We start from the raw sequence: 17,585 nt of genomic DNA, 5'->3' as shown, positions 1-17,585 counted from the left end.
ATCTGCATCAGATTTGATACCAATGTAACTAAACTGAAAACATCCTCTCATCTGCTGCAGATCTTGTGCGTGTGATGTAAGTGATTACACAATACCGCCTTGGAACACATATCATAATCATCAGTCTTAAAGTGATAATGCTTACACAACTTTACAGCATCCTTATGGTCACCTCATCAGTGATGCCTTTTCATTTTGTTCTTACTTTCTTTGACGCATCGAGCATACATGGATGTCAAGGTAAATATAGTTTGGCTACATTTTGTATGCCATGATGGTAGTGGCAGGGTTCGAATGTTTATTTTGAGCACATTGCTCGATACTGTGTGTACTGGATGCTTCGAATAGAAGTTGGATTTTTTTTGGCAAAATTTTTTCTTTTTTTTAACAAACAAAAACACACACAAGGAAGGGTATTGTGAACTCCCAGAAATATACGCCAACTGCCATGGAACAGACCCATCAGGGCTAATGAAACAATTAGCAAAGCGATCTCACACATGCAATCCACTTAAATTTGACCTAGCTGTATACCAGGAGGTTGACATGTTCACTTCCACATCAAAGCCATCCTAGTCTTGAACATAATGTAGTTGTGAAGAACACAACAAGCTATGACAACTAAATCCACTGTCTGCTCCTTTAAGTTGATGACCATGTGTAGAACTCTCCACTTATTATCCATGAGCCCAAAGGCACGCTCTATAACATCCCGCGCACGGCTCAGACAGAAATGAAAGATTCTCCTACAGGTATCTAATCCTCACTTTGGAAAAGGCCTCAAAAGGTTTCTTGACAGAGGAAATGCTTCATCCGACACTAAAATAAATGGGACTGGATCAGTGGTACCCGAAGGAGGTCTGGGAGGTGGCAAAGATATCTGATTCAGGCACCCTTCAATCGAATGAGCTGCAATATCCGCCAACATCAACCGCCACCCACTGTTGCCATCTGCTACAGCCATTAGAATAATAGAAAAATATCTCTTATAACTGAAAAACAAAAAGAGCCAGAATGTGGCGGCTTCTGAACACGGATATGTTTACCATCTACTGCACCTATACAGGAAAATGACATTGCTCCAGAAACCTTCCGCCACCTGTAGCCAGGTGTTACCAGCAGGAACAGGCATCCAGGTTGGACACAACTTTCCCAAATGATGCCACAGATGGCTGAGATACCCATTAAGAACTGGAAATGAAGGGGCAAAAAAGACTCTCCAGTTGCAAGGAATCTGAAAAACGAAAAAAGGGGGAAAAAAACATAAAAGTCTTTTGTAATAAATACATTCACACAAGTACAACCAAATACATTACCTCAATATCATCAGAAAATGATCCTCAGGGGTTATGACCTTTCTCATGTGTGCATTTTGAAAGGTCAGAGAAGGTCTCAAGATGTCTAGAAAGTTGTCAAAACTAGCAATGGACATCCGAGTGAATTCAAAAAAATTTCACAGGAAACCTACATGGAAAAGAAGATGACGGATAAGGCAAAGGTAACTACAATTACAGACCGTCACCAAATATCTGGTCTAAAACTCTAGGACAGATTTGACAATGGTAACAGCCCGCCATCTGTTACCACCCTTATAAGGGAGTCCTGCTTTGCCATCCTAACCTTTGCCGCTGGCTGCCCAGGCCTGATGGGACTTTCTCTTTAACAGCTAGAGGGCCAAGTGTGCGACACCTGAGCAGGATAAGCAGGACAAGCTAAGGGTACTATTACAAGGGCCGACTCTGGCCAGATCATTTTAGTAAACAAGCGCCGATCTGCTAGATCGGCACTCGTTTACTGGACCTATTAGACGGCCTGACAATCGGGCAGTAAGGGCTGCATGGACATTGTTAGCGATGTCCATGCAGCCCTTGCCCAAACAACTAATACCTCACCACTCCCTGTTCTCTCCTGGGCACCGCAGCTTCCCGGTCCCAGTGGCAGCAACACCTGAGAAGCCTGTCAGCTGACAGGCCGCTCACCCCCTGCAGCCGCTGGGACTGGAAAGCTGCAGAGCACCGGAGAAAAGACCGGGAGCAGGGAGTATCAGGTAAGGTATCAGGCATCAGTAAGTAAGGTATCAGGTGTTTGAGCAATCGTCAGCCGTCGGCCGCCCATTGCTATTACGCGTAGCGATGCATGGCCAAATTTAATCCAACGATTAGCCAATGATCATTTCATTGGTTGATCATTGTCTCTATTACACAGAGGGATAATCAGCCAAATCGGCCCCATTTGGCCGATTATCGCTCTGTGTAATGGTGCGTTTACACAGAGAGATTTATCTGACAGATTTTTGAAGCCAAAGCCAGGAACAGACTATAAACAGGTCATAAAGGAAAGACTCAGATTTCTCCTCTTTTCAAATCCATTCCTGGCTTTGGCTTCCAAATATTGTCCGATAAATCTCTCTGTGTAAACGCACCATAATAGGGCCATAATGCTGCGTTTACACGGAGAGATTATTCGCCCAATTGATCGTTTAACAATTTTGAAGCAACGATTTGGTTTTTATAACGATTAGCATTTAGATGTGCTAACAGTCATGATAGGAGTTGTAGGTTTGCAGCATGCGGCTTTCCAAGTTGCAGAACTACACCACCCATCATGCCCTGCCCTGTTATGATGGGAATTGTTTTTTGGCTGTCAAAGATTGGGAAACAATGATTAGATAATGAAACAGTACAGTCCATTCATTATAGGTGACAGTGGGGCAGTAAAAAAGGGGGAGGCAGTGGTGCAGTGCATTAGGAGATGGCATGGGGGGGGGGCATTTTGGGTTCATGCTGCAATTTCACCCCAGAGATCTCTACCTTCTTGTGAGTAGTGTATTACCAGCACACAGTATATATACAGTATCACTATAGTAGAAGGAACAAACCCCGGCACTGCTCACATGGAATGTCTTAAAGATTCCCTCCTTAACCCTTGCTGATCCTACTTCGATGGTGCTCAATGGATGACTAATAGAAACACTATATCCAACATGTAGAACAACAAGTAGAAAGAACAATCACGGTACTTCATCTACAATAAAACAATGCTCCTTTATTCCACCACATATATACGGCTTTAGAATACAGACCAGGGTGAGCCAGGTTTCCTTCCGGCCCTACGTTATCCCTCAATCCGCTTCCTTATACAGACAACTCATTACAATAGACAAAGGGATACAATCTTACAAAATTTGGCAAAAAACATAGAAAAACTAGACCCCCCACCCCCTCCCCCTCCGAATCTCTCTGAGGGTACATACAAGTATACAAAGACTCAAATACAGCTAATGGGTTCACTGGAGTATTATAGAAGTCCATCCATTCCCATGGGTCCTAGTTAGCGATGAGCGAGTACTAAAATGCTCGGGTGCTCGTTTCGAGTAACGAACCCCATTGAAGTCATTGGGAAACTCGAGCATTTTTGCAGGGGACCAAAGCTCGGCACAGGGAAGGTCGTGTGAGAACCTGTCAACCTCAGAAAATGATGGAAACACAACGGAAATGGACAGGAAACAGCAGGGGCAGCATGTATGGATGCCTCTGAGGCTGCCTAATCGTACTATTACACCAAATTCTGGGCAATAGTATGGCAGTGACCACAAAGTGAAGGATTAAAACAAAGGTAGCATATGAACCACACCAAAATTTTGCCTGACACAGCATGGCGATGAGAACACAGGGAACCATTCAAACACAGGTAGCATATGAACCACCCAAACACTTTGCCTGACACAGCATGGCGGTGAGGACACAGATAACCATTAAAGGGGTTGTCCGGCGATAAAAAATTATTCACAGAATAACACACATTACAAAGTTATACAACTTTGTAATGCATGTTATGTCTGTGAATGGCCCCCTTCCCGTGTTTCCCCCCACCCACGCTAGACCCGGAAGTGTGGTGCATTATACTCACCGCATGTCGTGTCGTCCACGGTCTCCGATCGTCAGCAGTGACGTCTTCTTCGTGAGTCCGGCGGATCTTCCCGAGTGCTGGCCGCCCTCTGCAGCGTCATCCGAAGCTCAGCCGCGATTGGCTGAGCATAACTGTGCTCAGCCAATCGCGGCTGAGCGGCTGATGACGCGGCCACGTCATCAGCTGCTCAGCCGCGATTGGCTGAGCACAGTTATGCTCAGCCAATCGCGGCTGAGCTTCGGATGACGCTGCAGAGGGCGGCCAGCACTCGGGAAGATCCGCTGGCCTCCCGAAGAAGACGTCACTGCTGAGGATCGGAGACCGTGGTCGGCACGTGACAGGTAATGTATAGCGCACCACACTTCCGGGTACACGGGTGGGGGTGGTGGGACACGGGGAAGGGGGCCATTCACAGACATAACATACATTACAAAGTTGTATAACTTTGTAATGTGTGTTATTCTGTGAATAATTTTTTTCGCCGGACAACCCCTTTAAAAGTGAGGTGAGGTATCAAGTGAGCCTCCCAAAAATTAGGCCTGACACAGCATGGCGGTGAGGACACAAAGAACCATTAAAACAGAGGTAGCATATGAACCACCCCAAAATTTAGCCTGATACAGCATAGCGGTGAGAACACAGGAAACCATTCAAACACAGGTAGCATATGGACCACCCAAAAATTTAGCCTGACACCACGGACCCAGACCAAGATGGACAATACAATCATCCAATTAAAATAGCCGGATAATGGCTAGATTTTGCTTCACACCCTCATGCAGTTGTGTGTGAGAGGCATATCATTGGAGGTAGGGACAAGAATAACAATACCTCCCCAGAGGCCCCAGAATTTTATTAAAAAGACCTGGTCAATCCTCCCTTCAAAACGGCTACAACATTCAAAGAAGGTAGAAGGTACTGGTGAAAGGACGGCAGAGGACACACGTAAGATGACATCCACACATTATATGGTTCGAAATGGATAAGACAAGGATGCGCTGTTTTGAGTTTGAATTTGACTGTAGCAGTTGGGGTAATATTCTCTGCATCATGTGACTCACCACTTCTCCCCACCGCTGTTTTGAGTTTTAATTTGGCTTTGAATTGGACTGTAGCAGTTGGGGTAACTTTCCCTGGTTGACTTGCGGAAATGCGCACAGATGTGGTGCACCTTGGTGAGCAAGTCAGCCAAATTGGGGTAGGTTTTAAGGAACCACAGCAACACTAGGTTGAAGACATAGGCCAGGCATGGTACATGTGTTAGGCTGCCGAGTTGCAGAGCTGCCACCAGGTTCCGTCCGTTGTCACGTGCAACCAAGCTCACTGCTAATTACACAGGGTAATTAGCAGTGAACTTGGATATAGCTGCAATAAGCAATACAGAAATAATAAAATTAATAAACGTCAGCCTGTCAGCTGACAGGGGGGTGCAGTTATGATGCCACCAGCTGCACTGAAGACCCGCTCTGACAACACGCTAGGGGCAGCCCAGCACCTCCAAGTCAAACTCAAAATCGAATTAGCAGTGGGGAGAAGTGCTGAGTCACATCCAAGCTCACTGCTAATTGCCCTGTGAAAGATGGTGGCATATACTATATAGCTTCAGTTACCCACAGATTGTATACGACAACCTCCAGAAACTCCCTCACTATGTTTCCGAAGGCTTCCCCCCTAGTCTGTCTAGACTGGGGACCGGTGACATAGTCTTGCAACTGTCAACTGTCAAAGGCCTTGGAGAGTGTTCCCCTGCCTATTGACAAGCTGCCTGCTCCACCGCTTTCTCGCCCACAGAACTACGTCCTCTGGCGCTAGTGGTGTCAGATCGTAAGTAAGGAGGGTGAACACCCAGTAATCAGTGTTGTCAAAAACTGGACAAGACAAGGATGCCAAATTAGGATCCACCATATTCACTCTCTGTTCCTTTGAACTGTGCCAGTGCCTGACAAGCTGACTAAAAGCCTCTGTCTCTACCAGCCGATAGGGCAGCAGCTCCAGGCTCAACAGTTTGCCTATGTGCACATTTAGGGCTCGTGCACGTGGGTGAGCTGCAGTGTATTTGCGCTTCCGTTCAAAGGTCTGCTGCAGGGACAGTTTAACTCTGCGCTTGGTGGTTGGTGGCTACACCTATACACTACTGTGTGACACCCCCTTACACAGGGCAATCACTAGTGAGCTTGGAGATGCCTTGAGTAAGAAATACAGAAATCAGAAAATATACTGGTGGTCACACTAGTTTTTGGAGGCTGTGGTATACACACTGTTGGTGGCTGCACCTATACACTGTGTAACACCCCCTTACACAGGGCAATCAGTAGTGAGCTTGGTTATGGCTTCAGAAGGAAATACAGAAATCAGCCCTGTGCAGCCCTGTTACCAGCCACCTCTTCCTCAAAGACCTCCGAGGAAAAGGGCGGTTTGGAAAACAGTTGGTTCAGGTAGGTTGCGAGCTGTGGGGCAGAAGCAGAGCACATTTGGCCTCTCTGTGCAGAATAGTTTTAGTGTTCTTGCTGATATTGATAGAGATGCTGTTGCTGTTGGAGACATGGCTGCTCAGGTGATTTCCAATGGGGATGTTGTTTTGGATGGGCCACTGAGGGCAGAAGTAAAGGTTAGTAAGAAGAGAAGGCATCTTCTAGTTGGTGACTCGATTGTTAGAGGTGTTGTGGTAGGACAGGAGGAGGATGTGTTTAGAGAGGTGAGATGTCTCCCAGGTGCTACTGTCAGGAGGGATAGGAGACGGATTGTGAACATTGTGAAGGCTGCTAGTATAGATAGCAAGGTTGATCTGGTGGTTCATCTTGGAACCAATGACTTGTCCCAAGGAGATGTGGATTTGGTTAAAAAGGAATTTCAAACTTTTAGTCTGGAGCTGGGCAAGATAACAGATTCTGTGACATTTTCAGAGGTTTTGCCGGTCTGTAATCAGAACAACAAGGCATGTCGTATCTCAGAGTATAATGCATGGTTACGGCAGTGGTGTAAGGCTGAAGGGTTTGGGTTTGTTAGTCATAGCTTTTGCAAGTGGTGCAAAAAGGACATGTTCAAGAGGGATGGTTTGCACCCATCACACATAGGTACACAGGTACTTGGTGATGAATTCAGATTGTTTTTGGACAGACATTTAAACTAGATGAAGGGGACAGAAGTATAATAGAGGAGGAGGATTTCTGTCCCCGACCAGTAAAGACAAATAAGTGTATCCGGATTGGTGAAAGCGCAGTGGTTGGTGCTGTAGACACAGTGGTTGGTGCTGTAGACACAGTGGTTGGTGCTGTAGACACAGTGGTTGGTGCTGTTGACGCAGTTGTTGGGGCGGTTATTGGTGGTAAGGAAGGTGCTGTTGGTGCGGTAGATGAAGTTGGGAATAAAGGTATTATGAAGCTTAGTAATCTTCGGGCAATGTGTACGAATGCTCGCAGCTTAGGAAACAAGATCTGTGAGCTGACGGCCATTATGTCTAGAGATGATTTGGACCTTGTTGCTGTAACAGAGACCTGGTTCAAAGAGTCTAATGATTGGGACATAGTTATACCGGGATATATTCTGTACAGGAAAGACAGAGCAGAGAGAAGGGGAGGCGGGGGAGCCATTTATGTCAGGGATAGTCTTAAATCGACAGTCATCCAAAATACATATAAAGAGTTGGAGACTCTCTGGGTTTGTATGCAGTCCAAAGAGAGATCTGTTATTAGGATAGGTGTTATCTATAGGGATCTGTTATTAGGATAGGTGTTATCTATAGGGATCTGTTATTAGGATAGGTGTTATCTATAGGGATCTGGTATTAGGATAGGTGTTATCTATAGAGATCTGTTATTAGGATAGGTGTTATCTATAGGGATCTGTTATTAGGATAGGTGTTATCTATAGGGATCTGTTATTAGGATAGGTGTTATCTATAGGGATCTGTTATTAGGATAGGTGTTATCTATAGGGATCTGTTATTAGGATAGGTGTAATCTATAGGGATCTGTTATTAGGATAGGTGTTGTCTATAGGCCTCCAGGGCAAAGTGAGGACTATGATAATATGCTGATAGATGAAATTACTAAAATGTCATTTAAGGGGGACATTGTAGTTATGGGTGACTTCAACATGCCGGATGTGGATTGGAATATCCCTTCTGCACTTACATGTAAAGGCAAAAATGTAATGGAGGCCCTTACTGGGGCATCTCTAAAACAGCTAGTGAAGTCACCAACCAGAGGAGAGAACATTGTAGATTTAGTATTTACTAATGGGGATCGGGTGTCTGAAGTTAGAGTGGAAGAAAATCTAGGTTCCAGTGACCACCAGTGTTTATGGTTTGACATACAAACTGACTACGTCCAATCCCATACTACAACAAGAGGATTGGATTTTAGGAAGACAGATTTTAATAAAATGGGGGAGTATTTAGATAAAGAATAAGGAGGGTGGGATAAAACATCGGGAGCGAGCACTCAGTGGGCAGAATTAAAAAATGCCATATTAAAGGCAACTAGACTATATGTACGAGAAGTTAGCAAAAGTAAAAGGAAGAAGAATCCATTATGGTTTACTAGAGAGGTTAAGGCCATTGTAAAAGGAAAAAAGGCAGCGTATAGGAAGTATAAGGAGACTGGGAATGAAGCTGACAGAGAGACGTATAAAAGTATACAGAAGGAGACATATCATCCTATAGGAAGTATAAGGAGACTGGGAATGAAGCTGACAGAGAGACGTACAAAAGTATACAGAAGGAGACATATCATCCTATAGGAAGTATAAGGAGACTGGGAATGAAGCTGACAGAGAGACGTACAAAAGTATACAGAAGGAGGCAAAGCAGATTATAAATGCTGCTAAAGCCTCAAAAGAAGAAGAAATGGCAAAATCTGTTACTGCGGGGAATAAAACCTTCTTCAGATATATAAGTGACAGGAAGAAGAAGAAGAATGGCTGCAGCATTACTAAAATAAGTAATGGGGAGAATACGTTTATTGATGGAGATAAGGCGGTCGCTGACTATTTGAATAGTTACTTCTGCTCAGTGTTTTCAGCAGGCGGCCTTCACAATCACAGGATGGTTGGACACAGCACTGCCTCCAGCTATATGGGTTCGGCTCCAGTATTTTCAGAGGCTGAAGTTGCAGAGGAACTTGCCCGTTTAAAGCAGAATAAGGCGATGGGTCCAGATGGGATCCATCCCAGGGTTCTTAAAGAACTCAGATCTGTGATTGCTGCCCCCCTGACAGATCTGTATAACCAATCCCTGCTAACAGGAGATGTCCCCGATGATTGGAGAACAGCTGCCAATGTTATACCAATCCACAAGAAGGGGAATAGAGAAGAGCCCAGTAACTACAGGCCAGTGAGCCTGACATCAAAAGTGCTGGATGAAGGTGCTGTGGATATCGCCTATCTGGACTTCAGCAAAGCTTTTGATACAGTTCCCCATAAAGAGCTGATAGAGAAGTTGGAGAAGATTGGACTAAATCCCTGGATAGTTCAGTGGATTTGTGGTTGGCTGAAGGATAGATATCAGAGGGTTGTTAATGGTGTATATTCTGAGCAGAGACTGGTTACAATTGGCGGCCACAAGGGTCTGTTCTGGGTCCTATTCTTTTTAATATGTTTGTAAGTGACACATAGGAGAAGGTTTGGTGGGTAAGGATAGTGACATATGAGAAGGTTTGGTAGGTAAGGATAGTGATATAGGAGAAGGGTTGGTGGGTAAGGATAGTGACATAGGAGAAGGGTTGGTTGGTAAGGATAGTGACATAGGAGAAGGGTTGGTGGGTAAGGATAGTGACATAGGAGAAGGGTTGGTAGGTAAGGATAGTGACATAGGAGAAGGGTTGGTAGGTAAGGATAGTGACATAGGAGAAGGTTTGGTAGGTAAGGATAGTGACATAGTAGAAGGGTTGGTAGGTAAGGATAGTGACATAGGAGAAGGTTTGGTAGGTAAGGATAGTGACATAGGAGAAGGGTTGGTAGGTAAGGATAGTGACATAAGAGAAGGTTTGGTAGGTAAGGATAGTGACATAGGAGAAGGGTTGGTAGGTAAGGATAGTGACAGGAGAAGGGTTGGTAGGTAAGGATAGTGACAGGAGAAGGGTTGGTAGGTAAGCATAGTGACATAAGAGAAGGGTTGGTAGGTAAGGATAGTGACATAGGAGAAGGGTTGGTGGGTAAGGATAGTGACATAGGAGAAGGGTTGGTAGGTAAGGATAGTGACATAGGAGAAGGGTTGGTAGGTAAGGATAGTGACATAGGAGAAGGGTTAGTAGGTAAGGATAGTGACATAGAAGAAGGGTTGGTAGGTAAGGATAGTGACATAGGAGAAGGGTTGGTGGGTAAGGATAGTGACATAGTAAAAGGGTTGGTAGGTAAGGATAGTGACATAGGAGAAGGGTTGGTGGGTAAGGATAGTGACATAGGAGAAGGGTTGGTGGGTAAGGATAGTGACATAGGAGAAGGGTTGGTTGGTAAGGATAGTGATATAGGAGAAGGTTTGGTAGGTAAAGTTTGTCTGTTTGCTGACGACACAAAAGTGTGCAATAGGGTGGATATTCCTGGAGGTGTCAGTAATATGGGAAATGATTTAGCTTAGCTAGATAAGTGTCCAAACATTGGAAATTGAAGTTCAACGTTTCCAAATGTAAAATAATGCACTTGGGGAGGAGGAATCCTCTATCCGAGTATCACATCGGCAGTTCTGTGTTGGAAAAGATTTCAGAAGAGAAGGATTTAGGGGTAATGATTTCTGACAGCCTTAAAATGAGTCACCAGTGCAACCAGGCGGTGGGGAAAGCAAATCGTATGCTGGGGTGTATATATATATATATATAATGGTATGCTGGGGTGTGTGTGTGTATATATATATATATATTGGTATGCTGGGGTGTATATATATAAATAAAATGGTATGCTGGGGTGTATATATATATATATATATATATATATATATATATATATATATATATATATATAATGGTATGCTGGGGTGTATAGCTAGAGGTATAACCAGTAGGAAGAGGAAGATTGTGATCCCGCTGTATAGAGCTCTGGTGAGGCCACATCTGGAATACTGTGTCCAGTTCTGGAGACCTTATCTAAAAAAGGACATTGATAAAATAGAACGGGTCCAAAGACGGCTACAAAAATGGTGGAGGGTGTGAGGCATAAACCATATCAGGAAAGACTTAAAGATTTGAATCTGTATAGTCTGGAGGAAAGACGGGAAAGGGGGGACATGAATGAAACCTTTAAGTATGTTAAGGGACTAAATAAGGTTCAAGAGGGAAGTGTTTTTAGTAAAAAAAACTGAGCTCAAGAACAAGAGGACACAGTGAGAGGTTAGTTGGGGGAAAGATCAGAAGCAATGTAAGAAAATATTATTTTACTGAAAGAGTAGTAGATACCTGGAACAAACTTCCAGCAGAGGTGGTTGGTAAATCTACAATAACAGAATTTAAACACGCCTGGGATAGACATATATCTATCCTAAGATAATAAGAAAGAAAATACTAAAAGGGCAGACTAGATGGACCCAGTGGTCTTTTTCTGCCGACAATCTTCTATGTTTCTATCAGCAAATATACTGGTGGTGTCACACTAGTATTTGGAGGCTGTCTATAGAGTCTGTGTGTAAGTGGTGGTCTATGGTCTATGGCACCTGTTACACAGGAAAATGAGCAGTGAAGTTCTATGCAGCTGTACTACAAATCACAGCAATACAATCTACGACAGCAGCACCATCAGCCACAAAATAATAAAAGAGTACACTGAGCACCTCTTAGGGGTCTGTATGCAACACCTAATGTCTCCTTTCTGCCAGCAGCCGGTCACCACAGTGTGCTGCTAAAATCATGGTAGCTGCACTACAAGTCCCAGCCAGCAATTTGGAGTAATAAAAAAAACCCAAAACGATTTGAACGAGTCTCGCTAGTATTCCCTGCCTACTGGAACGCTAATTCCCTCCCTAACGCTCTCCCTAACAAGCAGCAGTTCTGTCCCTAATCTCTTCCAGCACACGTCTGAAGCGAGCACTGGCAGCCACGATTTTTATATGGCAGGGTCATCTGATCTGGCCAACTTAACTTAAAGGAAATGGATGATAAGATTTTCTCGAGTATCGCGAGTCGCTCGTCCGAGTAACGAGTACCCTTATACTCAACCGAGTACCAAGCTCGGACGAGCATTTTCGCTCTTCACTAGTCCTAGTGCCTCCGATTCTATTCTCACCTCCATCTCTCTCCGCAGGAGTAATCCAGATGTACAGGAGGGGAGGGATATGCACTAAGCCCAAGAACCGCATGCGGCCAGTTTTCCCATTATGTAGAGTAGCCATACGGTTCATTAACCTCGGACATCCTTCGCTGTCACTGACCGACCTCACATGTTCCATAAAAATGAAAGTCTGTCTGTCCGTCTGTCCTCTATAGACTTCCAAACGTCTGAACCGTGACCCCAAATTTGGCACACAGATACATTGGGTGCCCGGGGAGGTTAGAGCGAAGGTCCCGTCCCCACCAGATGTAGAGGAGGGGAGGGGGAAGAGCGCTCCATAGAAATGAATGGGAAAATCTCCACACTGCACACACAGGTGATATAATTAGTGCTGCAGCTGTGTCCAGCAAAGACGGCAGTTGGAGGCCTTAGCAACCAATAGGATTACTACTTTCATTTTCACAGGGAGCTGGAATCTGATTGGTTGCTAGGGCAGCTGCCTCACAACAGATCCACAGAAATAAATACAGTAAGGGTAGCTTTAAACCTACCAGATTCGCAGCGGATTTCACGCTGCAAATTCGCAGCGAAATCCGCTGCGGATCCAGTGTCATTCAACCCTGTGACAATACATACTCGCAGTCGAGAGCCGTGAGGAGAGAGCTGTGCCCGGCAGCACATCACTGAACACACTGTAGGGGAGCCTGCACATTCTAACAGCAGTCTGTGCAGGCGGGATGATGGGCGCCTCTGTCAGTGTAAGTTACGCTTCGGCCGCCAAGGGGGTTAATTTACATACTCGCAGGGGGATGTCAATCCCGCTGCAAGTATGTAGTGTCATAGGGTTGAATGGTACTGGATCTGCAGCGGATTTCGCAGCGTGAAATCCGCTGGGGATCCAGTAGGTGTGAAGGCACCCTAACAGTGTACAGTGTATATACAGTGTATACAGTAAGGGGCTTACCTGCCGGGTGGGGGTGTTAGGGAATGAATACAGCATGGGGACTACCTGGGGGGGTGTAAACAGCATGGGGGTTACTTGAAGGGGGGAGTGTATACAGCATGGGGGCTACCTGAAGGGGGCAGTGTATACAGCATGGGGGGCTACCTGAAGGGGGCAGTGTATACAGCATGGGGTCCCTGCAACCGGGAGTGTATACAGCATGGGAGCTACCTGCAGGGGGGAGTGTATACAGCATGGGGGCTACATGCAGAGGGGAGTTGGTACAGCATGGGGGCTACCTGAAGGGGGGAGTGTATACAGTATGGGGGCCATCTGCAAGGAGGGGGGAGTGTATACAGTATGGGGGCTACCGGCAAGGAGGAGGGAGTGTATACAGTATGGGGGCTATCTGCCGGGGTGGAGTGTATACAGTATAGTAATTACCAGCAAGGGGGGGAGTGTATAGAGTATGGGGGCTAACTGCAAGTGAGAGGGAGTGTAAAGGGTATGGGGGCTAACCGCAGGGTTGGGGGTGTATAAAGTATGGGGGCTACCTGCAGGGAGGGAGTGTATACAGTATAGAAGTACCTGGAAGGGGGGGGGGTGTATACAGTACGGGGGCTAACTGCATGGGGGGAGTGTATACAGTATTAGAAACTTTGAAACCTCTTCTGTGTTGTCCTCACCAAGGATGAAAGGTAGTGCCTAAGAGGGCCAGGTTATGATGATGCAGGATTGTGTATGCACTTATTTTTATAAGCTGCAGGTTTTCTGCACACACCTTACTTATGGTCTACAGTTGGCACCCTGGAACTATACACTACATGTATAACACTGTCAATGTTGTATATAACCAGGCTGTATATAACTCTGCCAATGTTGTATATAACCAGGCTCAGTATAACACTGTTAATGTTGTATACCAGGCTGTATACTGTATAACACTGCCAATGTTGCATATAACCAGGCTATATATAACACTGACAATGTTGTATATAACCAGGCTCTGTATACAGTCTGATCACATAATGACATCTCAGTTTGGCTATTAGGTATTTAGGATGTTTAAAGTTTTTAGTTTATTTCTAACCTACAATTTATATTAAAAAAGTGTAGAACTGTCAGGGTATATAGCGTATAAAGGGATATATAGGGCATAGGGCTCCTGGTGATTTCCCCTTAAACAAAAAAAAAAACAAGGGTATAGATCGGCCTCCTGGGCGACCTTGGAACAAATCTAAATATCACACTGCCACTTTATACCCGGGCAGCGCCGGGTAGATTTTCTAGTATAAATATATATATATATATATATATATATATATATCCACATGAGATGGAGGGAGAGGAGACTAAGGTTTAGAAGAAACATTTTATTACCAATTGGTGAGAAGTTTGGAGCTGCGGTATATGATACCTGTATTACCGCCAAATCTCCTCTGTACATGGGGAATACATAGCTGTGGTATCCGGATTCTATCTGCTTTCTGGAGAACAGACGTCTGACTGATCATTCAGCGATCTGACTTGGCTTCTCCCGAGTGACTCTTTTGGTGTTTCATAAGGTTATATTTCTGCGTGAAACATTTCCCACATTTATCACATGAAAATGGCTTCTCCCCTGTGTGAGTTCTTTGATGTGTATCACACTGTGATTTCAAAGTAAAACATTTTCCACATTCTGAACATGGAAATGGCTTCTCCCCTGTGTGAATTCTTTGATGTTTAACAAGATCTGACTTAAGACTAAAACATTTCCCACATTCTAAACATGAAAATGGCTTCTGTCCCGTGTGAGTTCTTTGATGAGTATCACGCTGTGATTTCACAGTAAAACATTTCCCACATTCTGAACATAGAAATGGCTTCTCCCCTGTGTGAATTCTTTGATGTTTAACAAGATCTGACTTATAAGTAAAACATTTCCCACATTCTAAACATGAAAATGGCTTTTCACCTGTGTGAATTTTCTGATGTTTAATCACACATGATTTCTCAGTAAAACATTTTCCACATTCTGAACATGAAAATGGTTTCTCTCCTGTGTGAATTCTTTGATGATTAACAAGACCTGACCTCTGAATAAAACATTTATCACATTTTGAACATTGAAAAGGTCTCTCCCCTGTGTGAGTTCTTAGATGTTTATCAAGATCTGACTTATAAGTAAGACATCTACCACATTCTAGACAGGAAAATAGCTTCTCCCCTGTGTGAGCTCCTACATGTATAGTGAACTGTAGTGAACATTTTTCACGATCTAAACATGAAATTTGCTTCTCTCCTGTGTGAGTTTTTTGATGTTTACCAAGATCTGATTTGTGCGCAAAATATTTTCCACATTCTAAACACAAAAATGGCTTCTCTCCAGCGTGAATTCTTTTATGTTTAACAAGATCAGATTTGTTAGAAAAACACTTTCCACATTCTAAACATGAAAATGGCTTCTCTCCTGTGTGAATTCTTTCATGTTTAAGAAGAGCTGATTTGCAAGTAAAACCTTTCCCACATTCTGAACATGGAAATGGCTTTTCCCCTGTGTGAATTGTTTGATGTCTCACAAGAGCTGATTTAGAAGTAAAACATTTCCCACATTCTAAACATGAAAATGGCTTTTCCCCTGTGTGACTTGTTTGATGCCTAACAAGAGCTGAGTTGCAAGTAAAACATTTCCCACATTGTGAACATGAAAATGGCTTCTCCTTATTTTGATTGACAAACTGTGATGAATCAGAATACAGGATGGTATTAAAGGGATCAGATAATAGATCGTTGCTGTGAACACCTGAGGGCAGATCGAGGCTAATAGAACATTTTCCATATGTATGATCATGATCTTTATAACCTGAATATATCTGATGTCCCTCTGATATCCGGGTGCAGTCACCTGACAATAGAGAAGAGAGGATCTGTTACTAATAACCTTAGAAATTTCCATATATTTATACTTAGGTTTTTAGTACACAGGAACCTAATAGGAGTCTAATAGGAGGTGTTAGTATCATAGCCCCAAAATAGAGCGAATACTCCCCCCCCCCCCCCCCATCAGTAGTGACAGGAGATAATGTAGATATCGGCCTCGTACACATACTGTAGATGTGTTTCATGTCCATTTCCTGATCATCCTACGGCAGCACACAATGCATTAATATGACATCATCTACCTGGATAGAAGAGGGTTAACTGCGCAATAAACACAGTTAATTAGTAAATTAGACCCTGGAGTAGGCTATATCCAGCTGCTAGGAAGAGAAGATGGATAGAAGATACAGTCCCAGCCCACCTCTCCATCGGCATCTCCAGACACGGAACGCTCTGAGGCTGACACTGCGGATGAGGTGTTGGGGGCAGAAGAAAAGAATGAGATTAATTCTGTAAAGATCGTAGGCCTAAACTTATTTCTGCTGTTAGGGAGACATTGGACTCGCAGGTGGATGTTACCCAGACTGTAAGAAAGCAGCAGCCATTCCATTTTCCTACTTTCGAGAAAAGAGTCATTCCTAATCTTCCAATTATTAAATACTGTAGGAGGATTGGGCCGGGCCAGAAATACACTGTGACCAAGAGGCCAAGTTTAAATCCATCTACAAACTTGAACCGGAGTTTATTACTGAGTGGGAAAACCCTCCTAACATTCATCTACCAGTTGCACGCCTATTGAGGAAATCAGACGATTCTACTCTGCTCCAAGACCCGATGGCGAGAAAGACGGACGCTATGTTAACAACAACCAGATGGAAAAGGCGAGAAGTTTCCCCAAGCATCCAAATAGAGGAACCAAAAAATTTAAGGGGAGATCCAAGGACTCTTCCAAGCGGCAGCTAAATTTTCGGCCCTGAGGCAGCCGAGGAGGTGTCAAGCCAAAACGGGAGCAGAGTTCTCTGAAGGAATGAAGTCAGGTCAGGTCTACCATGCAACCAGTGGGAGTGAGATTATGTCATTTTACAGATCGGTGGGTAACATCAACCGTCACCAGGTGATACTTCCTATAATTACAAAACTTTCCTCCAGACAGGTTCATGGTAAACAAAACTGTAAAACCTGTAATTTTTCACCTTCTTCACCAATTAATTCAAAAGCAGCCCCGGAATCCATTCCAACTCACCAACAGGGAAGGGCAGTTCACTCCCCAATTTTCACTGTTCCCAAATCCGGAGGCGACTAGTGATCAACCTTACCTACCTGAACAAGTTTCTCCTTAAGAAACATTTCAAACTGAAGTCCATATGGTCCATTATGAATATAGAGCAGGATGATCTGCTAGTCAAGATGGACCTACAGGACACACATCTGCACATTAAAGTCTTGAAGGCCGCAGACAGTATCTTTGCCTGGCAGTTCGTACCTCTCAATCAGTCATTAATCTCCAGTTTACCTGTCTTCCATTTGACATGAGTTCAGCACCCAGGGTCTTCACAAAGGTGGCGGTGGTCCTGGCGGCAGCCCTGAGGTTACAGGGAGTTTTCATCGTTCCATATCTGGACGATTAGCTTCTGAGAGCGTCCTCTGCACAGACTCTGGTTCAACATCTCTCATCCAC

At 44.3% G+C, this 17,585-nt stretch overlaps 1 protein-coding gene across 1 annotated transcript in view; it reads right to left on the bottom strand.

Moving 5' to 3' along the window:
- LOC138786672 (uncharacterized) overlaps window positions 1-17,585 on the bottom strand; it is an 89,147-nt gene that overhangs the window by 28,791 nt on the left and 42,771 nt on the right. The window contains exons 9-13 of the mRNA XM_069963650.1: window positions 14,565-15,932; window positions 5,699-5,777; window positions 1,621-1,689; window positions 1,317-1,418; window positions 1,117-1,234 (exon numbers count right to left, since the gene is read on the bottom strand). Of these exons, the coding sequence (XP_069819751.1) occupies window positions 1,117-1,234; window positions 1,317-1,418; window positions 1,621-1,689; window positions 5,699-5,777; window positions 14,565-15,932 (1,736 nt within the window). The remainder of the gene's footprint in view (window positions 1-1,116; window positions 1,235-1,316; window positions 1,419-1,620; window positions 1,690-5,698; window positions 5,778-14,564; window positions 15,933-17,585) is intronic.

The sequence above is a fragment of the Dendropsophus ebraccatus genome, chromosome 3 (genome assembly GCF_027789765.1).
Source record: "Dendropsophus ebraccatus isolate aDenEbr1 chromosome 3, aDenEbr1.pat, whole genome shotgun sequence".
Lineage (NCBI taxonomy): Eukaryota > Metazoa > Chordata > Amphibia > Anura > Hylidae > Dendropsophus > Dendropsophus ebraccatus.
The sequence above is the reverse complement of the archived record's forward strand: the minus strand, read 5'-3'. Positions and strand labels throughout refer to the sequence as shown.